Source organism: Candoia aspera, chromosome 2 (genome assembly GCF_035149785.1).
Source record: "Candoia aspera isolate rCanAsp1 chromosome 2, rCanAsp1.hap2, whole genome shotgun sequence".
Classification (NCBI taxonomy): Eukaryota; Metazoa; Chordata; class Lepidosauria; order Squamata; family Boidae; genus Candoia; species Candoia aspera.
In genome coordinates, this window is record NC_086154.1 from 237,268,888 (window position 1) to 237,287,359 (window position 18,472).

Below are 18,472 nucleotides of genomic sequence, written 5' to 3' on the forward strand. Positions count from 1 at the left end.
GAAAGCACTGACTATCAACACTGTTTGCAATGCTTTTCATTATAAAGAGTTCTGCAAACATCCAGTAATCTTTCTTTCTATTTACCTGCAAGTGGACAATCCTTTGGAACACATCCTTTCTCATGCTCATCTCAACATCAAAATGAGAAAGCTTTTTATCCGCTTCGGTACTTGCTGCACGGACATCTTTATCAGGGGATACGTGTTGTGGGAAATCCAATACGCTTCTTTCCACTATCAGAAGACAAAAACAAAAACTGTCAGAGAAAATACACCAGACAATACCAGAGACTAATTTACTTGTGTTTGGGGGGAGAGACTTTCCCATCACAAATATATCATTTAAAGTTTTTAAAATATGGTTACTAAGACATGTATTAGATATATACCAGAGACAGGGTATCAAGCTGCTATAAAGACAAATCAAATACATATTTAATAAACAAATGAGTTGTATTTTTAAGAACAAGAGCAGCAATAATAAAAAGGAACTGGCTTTATTCTATGAAAAATGCCCTTAGTAAAAGAAGCCATACAAATTACTTAATATTTTATATACCTAATTTTAAATCTGTAATACTAGAATAAAGAAATAGTAGAAAACTAATATCCTCCACCTAATGTTGCCTAGGGTTCTGGTAAACTGTAGTTGAACAACATCTAGAGAACAACAGTTTCCCATCCTTGGAACACAACTTTCCAAAATGTTAAATGGTTTTTGAAATTTGTTTGGAATTTGTTTTTTCGCTGAGCACCCTGTTAATTCAGAAGCATGGGAAAGGGGAAAACGTCTACCTGCAGGGAGTTATTTCCAACTGCTTTATATGAAGCACATAATTTTCGTAACACTAAAACATAAAAATCCATTTTTATTTGTCTCCTTCCCTTCATCCAGAAGTTCCCAGCACTGTCTAATGAGTTCCTCCTTTGTTTTTTTTACTGTAACAACCTTGTGAGGCAAGGTAGATTAAGCAGAGATAGAGTGACTTTAGACTTCTAGGCAAATTTTCAAGGCTGATCGAAGAGTTTAAAAAATGCCACCACCCCCCCAAGAAATCACATTATTGTTTGGTGCTATATGTGATCAGACCAATCGTTTGCCACAAGCATCTTTACTCTAAAATTATATTTCACAACCTTTTCCTCTTTCTATCTCAGATATTAATTCCCTTCCTATGAAGGCAACTGAGACTGATACTAGCTAGGTCATACATACCTGAATACTCCACTTCTAAATCTGCTAGAGCCTGTACAGTGTTTTCATAAGTGATTTTTTCCATATCAAGTATCCCAACACTGTCATAAACTTGCTTTGCTTTCTTGATAAGTTCTTCAGTTCTTGTTCTAATCTGCTCTGGTGACAGATCCCATTTCAGGAAATTTCGGTCAGCTGCGCTATAAGAAGAGGCCTTGAGAAATGAGGTAATCTCTGTTCCTAATGTCATTTTGAGTAAAATCCTTGGGCTTCTAGCTCTGCAATTTAAAATAAAAATGGTAAAACAATAAATTAAGACTGCAAGAAGCTCTCTAAAAAAAGGCCCAGAGATGAAAACAGAGATAACAGATGTAACTGTTCCTTGAAGGGAGATCAGTGTTTAATGGGTAATAACTATTTTGCTAAGGAATTGTATTCAAGATAAAAAAGGAAAAATAGGTATTAGGAAAGTATATCCAAAAGAAATTATAGATGAAACTGAAAAAAAAATAATTTGGAGAAACTATAATAACTAGGGAAAAGGGAGAATAATTGAGTTTATACATGCTTTGGTTAACCACCATTTACTGAATAAACTACAGCAGTTGGGTTCATACAACATGGTAAGTCATGGGCATCCACAGAAGCTTCTCGCTGTTGTCAAAATGATGAAAGCAGTGCTGGGATGCAAACTTCACTCCTTTGGGGCAAGCATGTGATGTCACAGTACATATACAAAAAGGGCAGGGCTTGTGTCACAATGGCAGGAGGCTGCATTCCTCAGGAATGACGAAATTGATGTCATATCCCAAGGACAACCTGAGCTGTGATCCTGCGTACCTCTAGCAGTAAAGCAGAAAAGTAGAACAACACCAGCAGAAATAAACGAATAAGACGGTTAAGATGTGGCATTTTTGCAGAGCTTTCAGGAACTGAATGGTTGCAGATGAATTACAGGCATGTTTTCTTAGGTTGTGCAAGAAGGGTACTGTGTGGAAGATGAGGTTTGAATATTTATTGAATTTAGTTTTTAGTTTGGGTTTGTATATTTTTGTTGTTGACATTGTATTGACTTTGTAAGCCTCTTACAATCATTAGTAATAAGTAAATATATCCCATTACTTCTTATAAAGGGAAATCATCCAACAATACCAGATGACAGTAGATATTTCAAGAAGATAAAAAAAAAAAGAATCCAGCTTACATTTCCCAGGGCTCAGTGATTAAGGTAGTAGTAACTAAGCCTTGCTTTTATAAGCTTTAGTGTTCTCATTATATCACACATTGGATCTCCTCATGGCAACACCCTGCAGACAACTCTTTTGCCAGAGACAGAGAAAACTCTTCCAATCACAGCAATCAATTCATTCCATGCAACTGCACACAACAGATGTAATTTGGTGTCTATGGAGGGAAACAAGCATATTGCAAGAAATCTGCCTGAACAAAAACTTGATAGGAAGCCTATTTTTAAGCCCAAAGGGTGAGAGATATGAAAGTAGAAAAGGCAGAGTCTATCTTCTGAATGCCCTGGTAGCATCAATAATTTTAGGTGGAAGACTGGATAGCTGGCAGAATTAGAAAAGATGTGTCCCACTGTCATCCCCATTAGGTAGACCAGACCAGGAATTCAACTTCACAGAAAGGCTATAACTATTTTTACTAAGATCGGCTATAATTAACAGAATCTGGCAAGTCTGATTGTGCTGTGCCGCTGCCGCAGCCGCCACCACCTCCTCCTCCTCCAGTGAACTAGGGAGGAGTCCGTCTGAACCACTTCCAAATGTTACCTGGACATTCTGGGCTTAAAAAATGCTTCAGCCTCTTTTGCCTAGGCAATGGCTCCTGCATATCTTCATAAAGGTCAACTTCCTTACTCTCTACACCCACTCTAAATAATGACTATTTAAGCTATAACAGAACTAAATAGGATAGAAGGTCATGAAGGAACTATCCTAGGTATACCAGGTGATACAAAACTTTTTCATTTCTGCAGCTCTATATGTAGGGCTACATAGTGTTCTGAGTCCATGGCTCTAACCTCTAAAGTCTTAGAACCAAATTCCTTGCTACACTAGTCCTCACTTAACGACCACAACTGGGACCAAAATTTCAGTTGCTAAGTGAAGCAGTCATTAAGTGAATCTGACCCAATTGTACGACCTTTTTTGCAGCAATCATTAAGCAAATCACTGTGGGCGTTAAGTGAACCATGTGGTTGTTAAGTGAATCATGTGGTTCCCCATTGATTTTGCTTGCCAGAAGCTGGCTGGGAAGGTAGAAAATGGGGATCATGTGACCACATGACACTGCAATGGTCATAAATGTGAACCAGTTGCCAAGCACCCGAATCGTGATCATGTGACCAGGGGGACAGCGCAATGGTCATGTGAGGACTGATCACAAGTCGTTTTTGCCAGCACCGTCTTAAGTCTGAACCATCACTAAACAAATGGTTGTTAAGCGACGACTACCTATATAATAGAGCAGACTCAAGACAAAGACTTACAGCAAATCCATATAGCTTCCTTGCCCTAGCATGAGGACAGCCCACTAACCATTTGTTGAGCATATATCCACATGCCTCTGCCGGTCTTTCAATGTCTTCCTGCAGCTGAGTCAGCCCAAGGATGGCTTAACACTCTGGAAATGGTGTTTTCCCTAATATCCTCCTCTAGATGTTGTATTGTAGGTAACATAGGATACATTGATGGACATTGAGGAGGCAGCCTGAAATGACATGCTTCACACCAGGAATCTTATAGTTCTACTATTCTACTGGTTTCCTGTGGGACCACACCTTCTCTGCATCTTCTTTTGGCTGCAAAGGAAACCAAAACCCCAGCTTCTGCTGTCACTTTTTATTTTAATGAGTTGTGAACTGGTCAACCTAGAGAGTGCAAGTCTTGAAAGTACATTCATTCTTAATTCATGTAACAGAAAGTGCCATCAGAAGAACTTGGCTCTTGTCCTTCTATAGCCTGACAACAGGAAATTCCTTTCTCTGCAGCTGCTGTTTTCCCATACTCCAACTCTTTAACAACACTTATGAAGAGGACTTCCGGTGGGGACATGGAAAACTGAGCAGCTGTGCCTGTGGGCTCTGCGAGCAGAACTGACATGGCAATTTTTTTCAGCCTCAGGCAGGTTTTCCTGAAGCCCAGGAGTGTTCTCTGGATGAAGGAAAACACCAGGAATCACCCCATCTGCCCTCCGGATGGCTGCTTACAGACAGAAGATCGCAAACAGCATTTCGTGTTGGACTGGTAAGAGCTAGCTGGAAGGCTGAGACATCACCATTTTCCAAGCTGCGCTGTAGCCTTAAAGGGACACCAAGACCAGCCACCCGTTTCTAAATCACCAAATTTATATATATATTTTTAAGCATGCATACCCCAAGAGAGGCTTTCTACAGCAAGGAGAAGTGGGCTCTCTTGGTGCTTATCGTTATTTTGGGGGTTATTTTTTTTAAAAAAATTCTTTTTTAAGTTTTGGAATTCATTTCCCTTCCAAATATAAAGGAGGATTGAGAGTAAATAATTGTCTTCCTGTTATTATTTTGATATTAAATTTGAAGATATTAGCATTTTCCTACACGCTGAATCGACTTATTTAAACCTTCAGCTTTCTGTTTCTACTTTCCCTTGGGAACCATCTATCTCATTTTCACTTTGTGTAAGCGTACTTTGCAACTTTTTCATATCTTTGACTTTTGCTGGTTAAGCTCCTAGGGGGCGCCATAATCTACTGCATGAGACATGGAGGATTTCAAAAAGGTTTTTTCTGACTTCCATCAAGATTTTAAACAGATCTTTTCTGACTCCTATCAAGTTTTTATACAAGACATTCAGGACATTGTGGAAAATACGAGTTTTAAAATGTGTCATCTGGTTGGGGATGCAGTGGATGAAACTGAGGAATTCAACAGTGATAGAAATGTTTCTGCTAAGAATGAGATTGGGATTTCTGTTGAGATGCTGGATGAAGACTGGATAGTGGAGTTGGAGAAATTCAACAGAGAGAGCATAAGTAAAACTGATTTTTTGGTGAAATGTTATGAAAAAGAAGGGGTCATTATGTATGGGAGGTTTTCTGAAGAGAAGTTGGATTTTTTTTTAAAAAATGTTAAGTTTGAAACAAAGAAAAAAACTACGAAAAAGAAAAAAACTACAAAAAGAAAAAAAAGAAAAACTAAAAATGGGAAACATGGGAAAAAAGAATTTTGAAGATTTCATAAAGAAGTGACTTCTGACTTTCAACAGCAAGAATATACAGCTATTTCCATAATCAGTCCTTACTCTATATCAAGCCAAGATCACATTACTTCTATAAATCCTTCCATTACCACATATACAAATCACTAATGCAATTGCTTCTTCCCCTTATATAAAAAGGGATTTATTTATTTATTTATTTATATTTCAAATTTCCATCAATGCCCATCTCCCCTGAAAAGGAGACTCTGGGCGGTTTACAATCAAAATTAAAACACATAAATTAAAATATAAATAACTCTATAAAAATAAAATAAATATAAAATATAACATCCAGCAGCGTGGATCTTGTTTATTGGGGAGAGATCTATAATAGCCACCCCCAAGATGAACTGGTGCCTCTCCCACCCCAAGCGAGGCGGCAGAACCAAGTTTTTAGGTTCTTCCAGAAGTCCGGGAATGAATGTGCCTGTCTCACCTCCAGGGGGAAAATATTCCAGAAGGCGGGTTCCACTGCAGAGAAGGCCCACCTCCTGGACCCCGCCAGGTGGAATTCCTTTACCGGCGGGGTTTGTAGCATGCGATTTTTCATTGTTGTTGTTGTTTATTCGTTTAGTCGCTTCCGACTCTTCGTGACTTCATGGACCAGCCCACGCCAGAGCTTCCTGTCGGTCGTCAACACCCCCAGCTCCCCCAGGGACGAATCCATCACCTCTAGAATATCATCCATCCATCTGGCCCTTGGTCGGCCCCTCTTCCTTTTGCCATCCACTCTCCCTAGCATCAGCATCTTCTCCAGGGTGTCCTGTCTTCTCATTATGTGGCCAAAGTATTTCAGTTTTGCCTTTAATATCATTCCCTCAAGTGAGCAGTCTGGCTTTATTTCCTGGAGTATGGACTGGTTTGATCTTCTTGCAGTCCAAGGCACTCTCAGGATTTTCCTCCAACACCACAGTTCAAAAGCATCGATCTTCCTTCGCTCAGCCTTCCTTATGGTCCAGCTCTCACAGCCATATGTTACAATGGGGAACACCATTGCTTTAACTATGCGGACCTTTGTTGTCAGTGTGATGTCTCTGCTCTTAACTCTTTTATCGAGATTTGTCATTGCTCTTCTCCCAAGGATTAAGCGTCTTCTGATTTCCTGACTGCAGTCAGCATCTGCAGTAATCTTCGCACCTAGAAATACAAAGTCTTTCACTGCTTCTACATTTTCTCCCTCTATTTGCCAGTTATCAATCAAGCTGGTTGCCATAATCGTGGTTTTTTTCAGGTTTAGCTGCAAGCCAGCTTTTGCACTTTCTTCTTTCACCTTCATCATAAGGCTCCTCAGTTCCTCTTTGCTTTCAGCCATCAAAGTGGTATCATCTGCATATCTGAGATTGTTAATGTTTCTTCCAGAGATTTTAACTCCAGCCTTGGATTCCTCAAGCCCAGCATGTCGCATGATGTCTTCTGCATCCAATTGAATAGGTAGGGTGAGAGTATACAGCCCTGCCGTACTCCTTTCTCAATCTTAAACCAGTCCATTGTTCCGTGGTCTGTTCTTACTGTTGCTACTTGGTCGTTATACAGATTCTTCAGGAGGCAGACAAGATGACTTGGTATCCCCATACCACTAAGAACTTGCCACAATTTGTTGTGGTCCACACAGTCAAAGGCTTTAGAATAGTCAATAAAACAGAAATAAATGTTTTTCTGAAACTCCCTGGCTTTTTCCATTATCCAGCGGATATTGGCCATTTGGTCACTAGTTCCTCTGCCTTTTCTAAACCCAGCTTGTCCATCTGGCAATTCTTGCTCCATGAATTGCTGAAGTCTACCTTGCAGGATCTTGAGCCTTGCCTTACTGGCATGTGAAATGAGTGCCACTGGTCGATAGTTTGAACATTCTTTAGTGTTTCCCTTTTTTGGTATGGGGATATAAGTTGATTTTTTCCAATCTGATGGCCATTCTTGTGTTTTCCAAATTTGCTGGCATATAGCATGCATTACCTTGACAGCATCATCTTGCAAGATTTTGAACAGTTCAGCTGGGATGCCGTCGTCTCCTGCTGCCTTGTTATTAGCAATGCTTCTTAAGGCCCACTCAACCTCACTCTTCAAGATGTCTGGCTCTAGCTCACTGACCACACCGTCAAAGCTATCCCCGATATTGTTATCCTTCCTATACAGGTCTTCTGTATATTCTTGCCACCTTTTCTTGATCTCTTCTTCTTCTGTTAGGTCCTTTCATCTTTGTTTTTGATCATACCCATTTTGGCCTGGAATTTACCTCCGATGTTTCTAATTTTCTGGAAGAGGTCTCTTGTCCTTCCTATTCTATTGTCTTCTTCCACTTCTGCGCATTGCTTGTTTAAAAATAATTCCTTATCTCTTCTGGCTAACCTCTGGAATTTTGCATTTAATTGGGCATATCTCCCCCTATCACTGTTGCCTTTTGCTTTCCTTCTTTCTTGGGCTACTTCTAATGTCTCAGCAGACAGCCATTTTGCCTTCTTGGTTTTCTCTTTCTTTGGGATGTATTTTGTTGCCGCCTCCTGAACAATGTTGCGAACTTCTGTCCAGAGTTCTTCCGGGACCCTATCTACTAAGTTGTAATGGTTGCCTAATCCCAAATACTCAGTCTCACAAGCCCGGGCTTAAAGATAACTGATTTATTAAAGGAATAGTATGCAAATACAGAGAAAGCTGAGAATGAGCAAAAGCGCACCAAATACAAACTTAAAAGCCTTGCTTCCAACCCAGTCCCGCCCCGAGCGCTCATTAGCAACCACCCCCTCCCAGGTGCTAGCAACCGTTACACCTGCCTGGGAAAATAACCTTGAATAGAGTAGGAAACCCAAACATACATTCCAAAGTAGCAAAATAAAGAACACAGCAATAATGGAAAATACCAGGAAACGTTCAAGCATGTAAGACACGGATTGACGGTTTGACATGTGAAACGTTACGATGTTAACAGAACATTGAAATGGTGAACATGACATAAGTCCAGTCCCTTAAATCGATTCTTCGCCTCCACTGCATATTCCTTAGAAATATTAGTGAGCTCATATCTAGCTGATCTGTGGGTCTTCCCTAATCTCTTTAGTCTGATCCTAAATTGTGCAAGAAGAAGTTCGTGATCGGAACTACAGTCAGCTCCAGGTCTTGTTTTGACCGACTGTATAGATGTCTGCCACCTTTGGCTGCAAAGGATGTAGTCAATCTGATTTCGGTGTTGTCCATCTGGTGAAGTCCATGTATAAAGCCATCTCTTAGGTTGTTGGAAGAGAGTGTTTGTTATGCAGAGTGAGCTGTCTTGGCAAAATTCTATCAGCCTATGTCCTGCTTCATTTTGTTCTCCCAGGCCATGCTTACCTGTAATTCCAGGTGTCATTTGACTGCCCACCTTAGCATTCCAGTCTCCCGTGATGAAAATAACATCTCTTTTAGGCGTGTTGTCCAGTAGGTGCTGCAGATCCTCACAGAACTGCTCTACTTCAGCTTCTTCAGCATCTGTGCTTGGGGCGTATATCTGGATCACTGTGATGTTAGATGGCTTGCCCTGAATTCAAATTGAGATCATTCTATCGTTTTTTGGATTGTATCCAAGCACTGCTTTAGCCACTTTATTATTAATTACGAAGGCTACTCCATTTCTTCTGTGGTCCTCTTGTCCAAAGTAGTAGATCTGGTGGTCATTTGATGTGAAGTGGCCCATTCCAGTCCATTTCAGTTCACTGACGCCCAAAATGTCTATCTTTAATCTTGACATCACACCAATAACCACATCCAATTTGCCCTGGCTCATAGATCTTACATTCCAGGTTCCAGTGGTGTGTTGATCCTTAGAACATCGGATTCACCGTTCACCACCAGCACTGTCGGCCGCTAGCCGCCCTTTCGGCTTTGAGCTAGCTGCGTCATCACGTCTGGGGCTAGCTGAACTCATCCTCTGTTCCTCCCCAGTAGCATTTTGACCATCTTCCGACCTGGAGGTCTCATCTTCCAATGATATACCTACATATCTCTGGTTGTACTGATCCATTTAGTTTTCATGGCAAGAATACTGGGGTGGGTTGCCATTACCTTCCCCAGGGATCGCATTTAGTCTGACCTCTCTGTCACAACCTTCCCGTCTTGGGTGGCCCTTCACGGTTTAGCTCATGGCATCACTGAGGTGCTCAAGCTCCAGCACCACGACAAGGTAACGATCCTTTGCTGAAGATGCAATTATATATATATATATATATATATATATATTAACTTCCCTCTGCCATAAAACATTTATATATTTTTTTCCTTCCTGCCACTATTCTATATTTCTGTCCAGTATAATAAAAATCAAATTATAAAAACATATACATTATCTACTTTTATAATTAATAATACTACAGCAACCTTAACGCTACGTAAAGGTAAAGTCCCTTGACATTAAAGGGACATTAAAGTCCCTTAATGTCCGTTGACATTAAGTCCAGTCATGTCCGATTCTAGGGGGTGGTGCTCATCTCCGTTTCAAAGCTGAAGAGCCGGTGTTTGTCTGTAGACAATTCTGTGGTCATGTGGCCGGCATGACTATACGGAATGCCGTTACCTGCCCGCCAAAGCGGCACCTATTAATCTACTCACATTTGCATGTTTTCGAACTGCTAGGTTGGCAGGAGCTGGAACTAGCAAAGGGAGCTCACCCCGTCACGTGGATTTGAACCGCCGACCTTCCGATCGGCAAGCTCAGCAGCTCAGCGGTTTAACCTGCAGCACCACTGCATCCTCTAACCTTAACGCTATGAAACCTAAAACCAAGGAATTAATATTATACCTTATAGATACCTTATAAATCTTACAAATGAAACAAACCTTTAAAATGTCCAGTAAGTCTTAATCCAAATCATTAAAGAGAAATGAAATCATAATAGCCTCATTATCAATCCAATTACACATGCTTAAATTTTTACCCCACTTCAAAATATACTAAGACATTTACATATCTCCCTATCACACCCAAGGCATTTTTCTTGCAAAAATCAAACAGCCCAACTTAAAACCTCAAAGTTTTTTTTTTTGCTGATTTTTCAGCAAAAAAAAAAAAAAACCTCCCACAAAGCAGATTCTCTTCTCTCCCATAACATTCCTTCAGAAAGCCACAACAATCCCTCAGAAAAACAACTCTCCTTGCAATCTGCAGCTCAGACTGTTGCTTTAACCCCTTCAACACTAAAGTGTAGTCTTTGTCTGGCATTACTTCAGCCTTGCTGTCAGTGGAAAGATCTCCATCCTTGTCAAAATCTTCTTCTTCTATAACATCTTCAGCCAGATGACACACTTTAGAAATAGTATCTTCCCTAATGTCCCTAATATTCTGCAGAATAGCCTGACAGCAATCTCAAAAAATCTCTTTGAAAGTCCGCTCAGGCTCACAAGAGGACTCTGAAAAAGTCTCCTTGAAATCCTCCATGCTTCAGGCAGTAGATTATGGCACCCCCTAGATACTTGACTCACGGAGATAGGAGTTAATAAAAACTTCCAAGTGAAAGTGAAACAGGAGAAAGTGTGTTGGCAAACAGCTCTCAGAGTGAACAGAGGGCTAGAGATTCCAAATAGCAAATTCAACGTATAGGAAAATATTAAATCCTTCAAATTCAGTACAAAAATAACAGGGAGGCGATTATTTATTCTCAATTCTCCTTATTCTTTGAATGGGAAAACAAGCCAAAACTTAAAAAGATTTTAAAATTTAATCCAGAAATAACGATGAGTACCAAGAGAGTCTGCTTCTTCTTATTGTAGAAAGCCTCTCTTAGGGTACAAAAACTTAAAAAATAAATAAAAATAAATTGGGTGCTTTAGAAATGGGGTGGCTGGACTTACTGTCACTTTAAGGGCTGCAGCGTGGCTCAGAAATGGTGAAATCTCAGCCTCCTGGCGAAGTCTTACCTGTTGATCGTGCAGGCTGTCCACAATTTCCTGGCTGCAATTCGCCGTCCGGAGGATGAATGGTTCGATTCCAAGCATTTTCCTTAATCCAGAAAAGGGCTCCGGGCTACAGGAGAAATCAGCCTGTGCCCAAAAAAAACTGCCATGATGCCAGTTCTACCCGCAGAGCTCGCAGGCACAGCTGCTCAGTCCACCATATCCCCACCGGAAATCCTCAAGAAGTTGGAATTTTTGAGGGAGGCAGTTGGGCTGTTTGATTTTTTCAAGAGAAAATCTCTGTGTACATTGTGAGGATATGCAAATGCTTTGGTTTATTTTGAAGTGGGATAAGGGTTAAAGACCGTTTATCTGGATCACTTTTAGGGTTTGCCTGATGTTATTTGTTTTTAAGGATATGGATTAAGATTATTAGGGTATTAAAAATGTTTATTTGGATGGTTTTAAGAATTTGATTTTAGGTCATTGTTTCAAATTGCTTTTCTTTTTTGGGTTTATTAAGATTAAGATCATTAAAACTATTTATTATTTAGTATAATGACAGACAATTTATGTGCTTTTTAGTCTGACTTTTATTATAGTACACAGAAATGTATAGAATAGTAGTAGGAAGGGAATAATTAAGTAAGTGTTAGTTTTTGGGGGGGAGTTGTTTAGGAGGTTTATATGATTTTTTTTTCTTTATTTTAATATAAGGGGAGAGAGTAACTACTTAGTGATTTTATAATGTGCTAAAGGGGAATGATTTACAGAATAATGTGATTTTGGTTTAATATAGGGTAAGAGATTGATTATGGAAATTTTTTGTATATCCTTGTTAAAAGTCAGAAGTCACATCTTTATGTGATGTTGTAAAAAAATTTTTTTTGTGTTTTCACACCTTTTTAGTTTTTCTTCTTTTTTGTAGGTTTTTTTTTGTTTTTTCATAGCTTTTATCTTTCTCTTTAAACTTAATAAAATTCATAATAATTAAAAAAAAACAACATCCAGTGGCTGCATGTCACCTATGCAAATTATCATGGTTGCTAGATGGCAACCAAGAGATACAAAAACCTTTAACTCTTTTCTGCCATCTAGTGACTGAAAAGGTCCACCTGTTGATCTACAGATTACAAAGCACCAAAATTGACTAGCTCATTCCTGGCTTAATGCCAGTAGTTGAACATGCAATTGAAAGGACTTGTTCTTGAATTCTGTGGCCTGTGTAGTTGGGAATTCCCTTCCCAGTGGCTGCTGCTCCCAGCTTCCCCTCCACACATTGTGTCCTTAGGGTTGTTTACAGCTCCCACGTAACCCTCCATGGCTAAACCCCTTTCTCAAACTCTCAAGAGTACTGTCTCACTTTCTGCATCTTGGGTGCACAAATCTGGACAGTCATTAAATGGGAGCCAATTAAAAAACCCACTCTCAATCTTTGCTGCCACCTAGTGAAGTTAGGATGAATATGCATCCAACTGACCCATCATTTCAAGGTGTTTTTTTTAAAGGACAGCAGGGCAGCACAGAATCCATTCCATGTGTGCGTTAAGAATGTGCAGTAGCATGATTTAGGGTGACATGATTTCGTGGCAGCTCTACAATGGGGTGGGAGCACAGCAAAGTAGCTGTGGGGATGTGGCCACACACACATTTCCCATAAGACAGAACAGTAACTGACATATGGACAGATGGTCTACATTTAATTCCTTTTTTTCTACCAAGAACTCTTTGTTGTACAAAACAAACTAATGTACAAGAACCCAAAATTGTTTGCCATGTGCCCCATCCATCAAGCTCCCAGATTCGCTAAACAGAGATGAGGGGAAAACCAGTAGGCACCTTTCAAAAATTGAAACTCAACATAATGTATTTAAGAATGGGAGTAAGAGGGAATAATTGAATCAGTCTGGTCTAGGGGTTAAAGCTCCAAGCTAGAAACCAGGAGACTGTGAGTTCTAGTCCCCGCTTTGGCATGAAAGCCAGCTGGGTGACCTTGGGCCAGTCACTCTCTCTTAGCGCCCAACAACAGGCTAGGGCAACAAGCCGGTTAGTCAATTCCTGTCATGACCAATGGAACAACATTTGGGTGATCTGAAAAAAGTGGACCCTGCACCTGTGGGAAAAACACTAGGAAGAAAAAAAAAGTAAGAGGGAATTAATAGAAGCTAGGGGAAGATCTTAGATAAATATTTCACATAACGCAAGTCTGAATTCAACAACAGGCCTAAGATAGAGAGTACACTAAGTCATGATTGGGTTCTCCCTGAATAAAACAATCAGCTGGCTTCATATAATACACTTACCCATAAAACATAGTTAACAAACCATAATTGCTGGGTTAACATGAAAGGTTACAGTAAAACCAAATGTATCACATTACGGCTTAATTTATAATGTGAACCAGATTACTTGGGTGTATGAACAATTAAAGCTTCACTACACAATTCTGGGACTGGAATCCTGCAGGCTAACCTCTTAATATTCTCTGGCCGAGGAGCTCTTGGATGAAGGCAGAAAGCTTTTTAAAATATCATTTTCTGATGTTAAAAAGTCCTCTTCATTGTATTCTCAATCTCTTGTTCTCTCTCAACCTATTAATTCTTCCTATCAGAAATACTTTACAAAATCTTTTCAGAATTTCTCTTGAAGTAACCCTTATTTGGGGTCAAGAAAAAGCAGCTACGGATATTTGACAGGGGGCACTTTTTTCTTTTTCCACAGTATAATTACTGTTCTTCTAATTGCAAGACAGAAATACATCATCCGAGCAAAGTATGCAGTAGGGGTGGAATGCCAAGCAAAATTTCCCTATCTGCTAACCATTAGAAGACCACACCAAACGAATACAGTCATTGTTGGAATACTGACAACATCAGAGAAACATAATGCTGCTAGGCTTTGTTCTCGTCTTCAGATGATATGCTGGAGTGCTGGCAAGCATAAGACACAAATGAAATTTTGCCTATCACTACATCCCATAACAATGTAAGAGACCAAAAGCCTTTTAGAGCTAAATTGTCTGGCATAAATTCTTCAAGCTGACATAGCTTGAACTCAGCCTTCAAAGGAAAACATAGGAACAGTCTTCTTCCTGTCTACTGTCCATTAATCAGGCAAAGAATCCTTCTGAGATGTTCATTATAAAGACTAAAGGTTTGGAGGGTACTCACAGGACTGGCTAGGTTCACACACTGTGGTAAGCAGAGTTTGCTCAAACAAGAATGCTAAACTATAAACCTCTATTTTCAAACCACAATGGCTTAATGAAATGTGAGAACTCAAACTGACTTCATGTAAAAAGTTTTATACATTTATCAGCTCAAAAGTAAATCTCAGAAGTAAATAAGTACATGTGGTTAGATAAATGATTATTGCCTTAAATTCTGCATCTCTTGGTTATACAGTTACCCAGTAAATAATGGAACTGCTTCTACAATTAAGCTTAAATATATTTATTGTTCTCCTTATTTCAAAAGATCCAGCTAAACACTTCTGCATGAATGAATGAATGAATGAATGCATGCATTTAGCATTAGAAATAGTAGAACTTATTTCTGTCTCTAACTGCTATTTTCCAACAGTAACTATTAATATGGATTAATAATACACTTGTTAAGATGTAATGGTAATAACCTTTCCAGACACTAAGCAGTGAAAAATCCATTGATCTGGGAATAAAAGATTGGAATGCTCCCATTTACTCAGACATGCCAAACCTCCTCTTGGACTATACCATTCCATGGGAGGTTCAGCAGTTTTCATAAATAGATCTTCCAAACCAGAAGCAGGTGCAAGAATGGCACAGTCCAGGAGGAAGTTCAGCATGCTGTGGACAAAAATGGACTGTTCCTAGGTTTTCCACAACATTCTATTCCAGGATTGGCAACTTCTGCACATCCCCAATAAGCGGCACTATATTGTTCATGTGTTTTGTAGAAATAAAATGTTAATTAAGCATCATACTCAAGGATTTTCTGAGTATATATACATTTTCCCATTATATACCTATATTAGACATTTATGTGCCAGACTTGTAGCTATCAACAATTTGCTGCTATACAAATGTAGATGTATCTAAACTTGGTGAAATTATGCTAAGATTTTATCAATATAATCTGTGAAGGTGGCATCATTGATAAATTCTGTCTGGGCTCTGAAGCTAAACCGGGTCAATACTTGAATGGGAGACATTCAGAGAGTACTCTGCGGAACAACCTCCCCCAAGATGCCCAACTGGCACCGATCTTAGCATTATTCCAAAAGGCCATCAAAATCAAACTTTTCTATAGGGCCTTTGAAGTGTTATTACTGCTAAGTTCATTGGATCTAGTGCCTATCATTATTGTTTTATTGGATTTTTAATTTGGTTTTACTCTTTTAATTTTATTTTGGTTTCATCTTCTCATAAACCATTGTGAGTTGGTCTGACTCAGTGGTATACAGATATTGATCATGTGCCGTTAAGTTGGTGTTGACTCTTAGTGACCACAGAGACAGATTTTCTCCAGGGGGATCTGTCCCCAACCTGGTCCTTCAGGTTTTCCAACGGTGTACCCATTACCGCTGTAATCTACCTTGTGCTGATTGATCTCTTTTTCTCTTTCCTTCCGCCCTTCCCAGCATTCCTGACTTCTCCAGAGAGCTAGATCTTTGCATAATGTGTCCAAAGTATGGTAATTTGACCCTAGTAATTTGTGCCTTGATTGAATTGTTCGATGATCCATTTGTTTGTTTTCTGGGCTATCCATGGTATTCTTAGGAGTCTTCTCTAACACCAAATATCAAAAGCATCAATATTCTTTCTATCCTACTTCTTCAAAGTCCAACTTTCACTACCATAAAGTGTCATGGGGAATACCACTGCCTGCATAATTTTGATCTTCGCAAGTATACATCCTGCCTTCTGAGTATCTTGCAAGGCCTTCATTGCTACTCCAGCAAGTGTTAGCTTGCAGCTTATTTTTTGACTGCTGGTTCCTTACTGATGAGAATTGATCCTAAAAGGCAGAAGCTATCTACCACTTCAATATCTTCATTGTTAATTCTAAGGATGGTCGCTGTATCTGTTGTTGTTAGTTTGATCATCTTTATATATAATCTCAATCCCAGTTTTTCACTGTGTTCCTTGACTTTTATTACTAGAGCCTGCAGATCCTGTGCGTTTTCAACTGAGTAGTGTTATCAACATAGCACAGGTTATTGATGTTTCTACCTCCAATTTTAGAACCACTTTCATCTTCCAATCCAGCTTTCCTTAATATATACTCTGCATATAGGTTAAATACTATACAAATATAAGAAACAAACTGAAAAGGCAAACAGCATACCTGAAGGCGGCAATGGCAAACGACCTATATTATGACCAAGAAATCTACATGAATGTGTGTATGGAGACAGCACAATTCCAGCAGAAGTCAATTCGAAGGAGATCGTTATTTTACTTTTTATCAGCATCCAAATGGATTCTTGAAATAAAGCAGGATTTTTCAGTGTACTTTAAGGGCACACTTATTTACTCAGTGGCTGGTTTCCCACACTACAATAAGACATACTATGATTAGTTTGGATCTGGCTTATTGTGTTGGAGGAATCCAGCCAATATCCAAAACAAGTACCTTCATTCCAATATAAAATTTAAAGCCTTAAAAAGCTGAAGCACAGACACATAGACCAAATATATGCACATAGTACAGAACAGAACAGAATAGAATACTTCATTGGCCAAGTATGATTAGACATACAAGGAATTTGACTTCGGTGCAAGAGCTCTCAATATATTTACATAACATCAGAAAATAAACAATAATAAAATAGTAATGTTATTTACTAAAACTATATAATCAAGAAAAGAATTGAAAAACAGCTTGGATATGTATACCAATCTATTATTTAATCTTTTTTTTACCTCTACCATTGTCTTAGTGATATACCACTTATAATTCCCAGTGATAACTTGTTCCTGTGACTATTTTAGCTGTGAAAAATAAGCACAAGGATGTCTGCTCTACCTACAAGCTCTTCAGCATATAGTAAACACATCACAATGACTACTGAAGCATAGCCAAGCAACTTCAATTCAGAAAAAAGCTTTCCAAATCAATGACCTTGTTTATCAATTACTCTTGGCTATTTCATTCTTTGTCACTGATTTGAATCTAGATTATCAAAAACTGTGTTATAAACTATACTGTTCTAGCTTGAAAAAGAAATATGTTTAGTTTGGATACCTTCAGATGCCATGCAACTCCAATCCTCAAATTGCAATGCAATACACATTGACTTGAGAGGCAGGGATTTAGTGGAACTTCATACAAATAAGGTTTACTTTAAGGGAAGCAAGCACTGTGTTTCTTAAAATTAATTGAATATCTCGATCATACCATTTATTGCATAATGTCACAAGAGATGTTAAGTGGACACATCCAACATTATGAAGCTGCACAATATTGTCTGCAAAACTCCTGTGGCAAAATCTAGGTTGCTTTTTTATGCTTGATAGCAATATTCAAGTTCTATTGACAAACACAGTACCTAACAGAAAGCTAAACCGATCAATATATTCAGAGGAATAAAAAGGACAGATTATAATTCTTGCTGTAGGATAACACCATTAATCATTGTTATGGTTTGGGGATTGCCCCCTCCCCCAAATTATGCGGATTTTAATTGAGAGGAGAAAATCCAGGGGTTGGACTGTTCAAAAGGCGCCAAGACTGTCCACCTTCTTGGTAATAGGTGACATTTCATGCAGAGAGGGATTTACAGAAAGATACCGGTTTCATACACGGCTACCTCAGAAAAGCCTGGCCTAGCCACTTTAATGCCTCTCCTTTTGCAAACAAAAGATATTGCATTAGGGAATTGAGGTAAGATGCAGATGATCTCACACTGCAGTCGTTCGAGGACCACACTGTGCGATCCCGCCCGGATCTGTCTCCGGGCGACTAATTCCCGTGCACGTGAGATGGGTGTTTCTTGCACAGAATACCTGCTCAAGCTTCGGCCCGCAGAAACGCCCAAGGACAGCATAGAGCGAGGAAAAGGAGAAGGGGCACCGCGTTCGGACCGGCCCGAAGACAGAGAGCCGCCCCCAGCCTTCGCAGTCGCCACCGCTCTTCCCCCCAAGCACAGGCACGGCTCCCCACGTGCCGCCAACAGCCTCACT

The 18,472-nt window shown here is 39.5% G+C and overlaps 1 protein-coding gene across 1 annotated transcript in view; it reads right to left on the reverse strand.

The window, feature by feature from the left end:
- NLN (neurolysin) overlaps positions 1-18,415 on the reverse strand; it is a 53,907-nt gene extending 35,492 nt beyond the window's left edge. Inside the window, exons 1-3 of the mRNA XM_063295593.1 lie at positions 18,296-18,415; positions 1,217-1,473; positions 86-234 (exon numbers count right to left, since the gene is read on the reverse strand). Of these exons, the coding sequence (XP_063151663.1) occupies positions 86-234; positions 1,217-1,473; positions 18,296-18,336 (447 nt within the window). The 5' untranslated portion in view covers positions 18,337-18,415. The remainder of the gene's footprint in view (positions 1-85; positions 235-1,216; positions 1,474-18,295) is intronic.
- Positions 18,416-18,472: the final 57 nt, after the last annotated feature.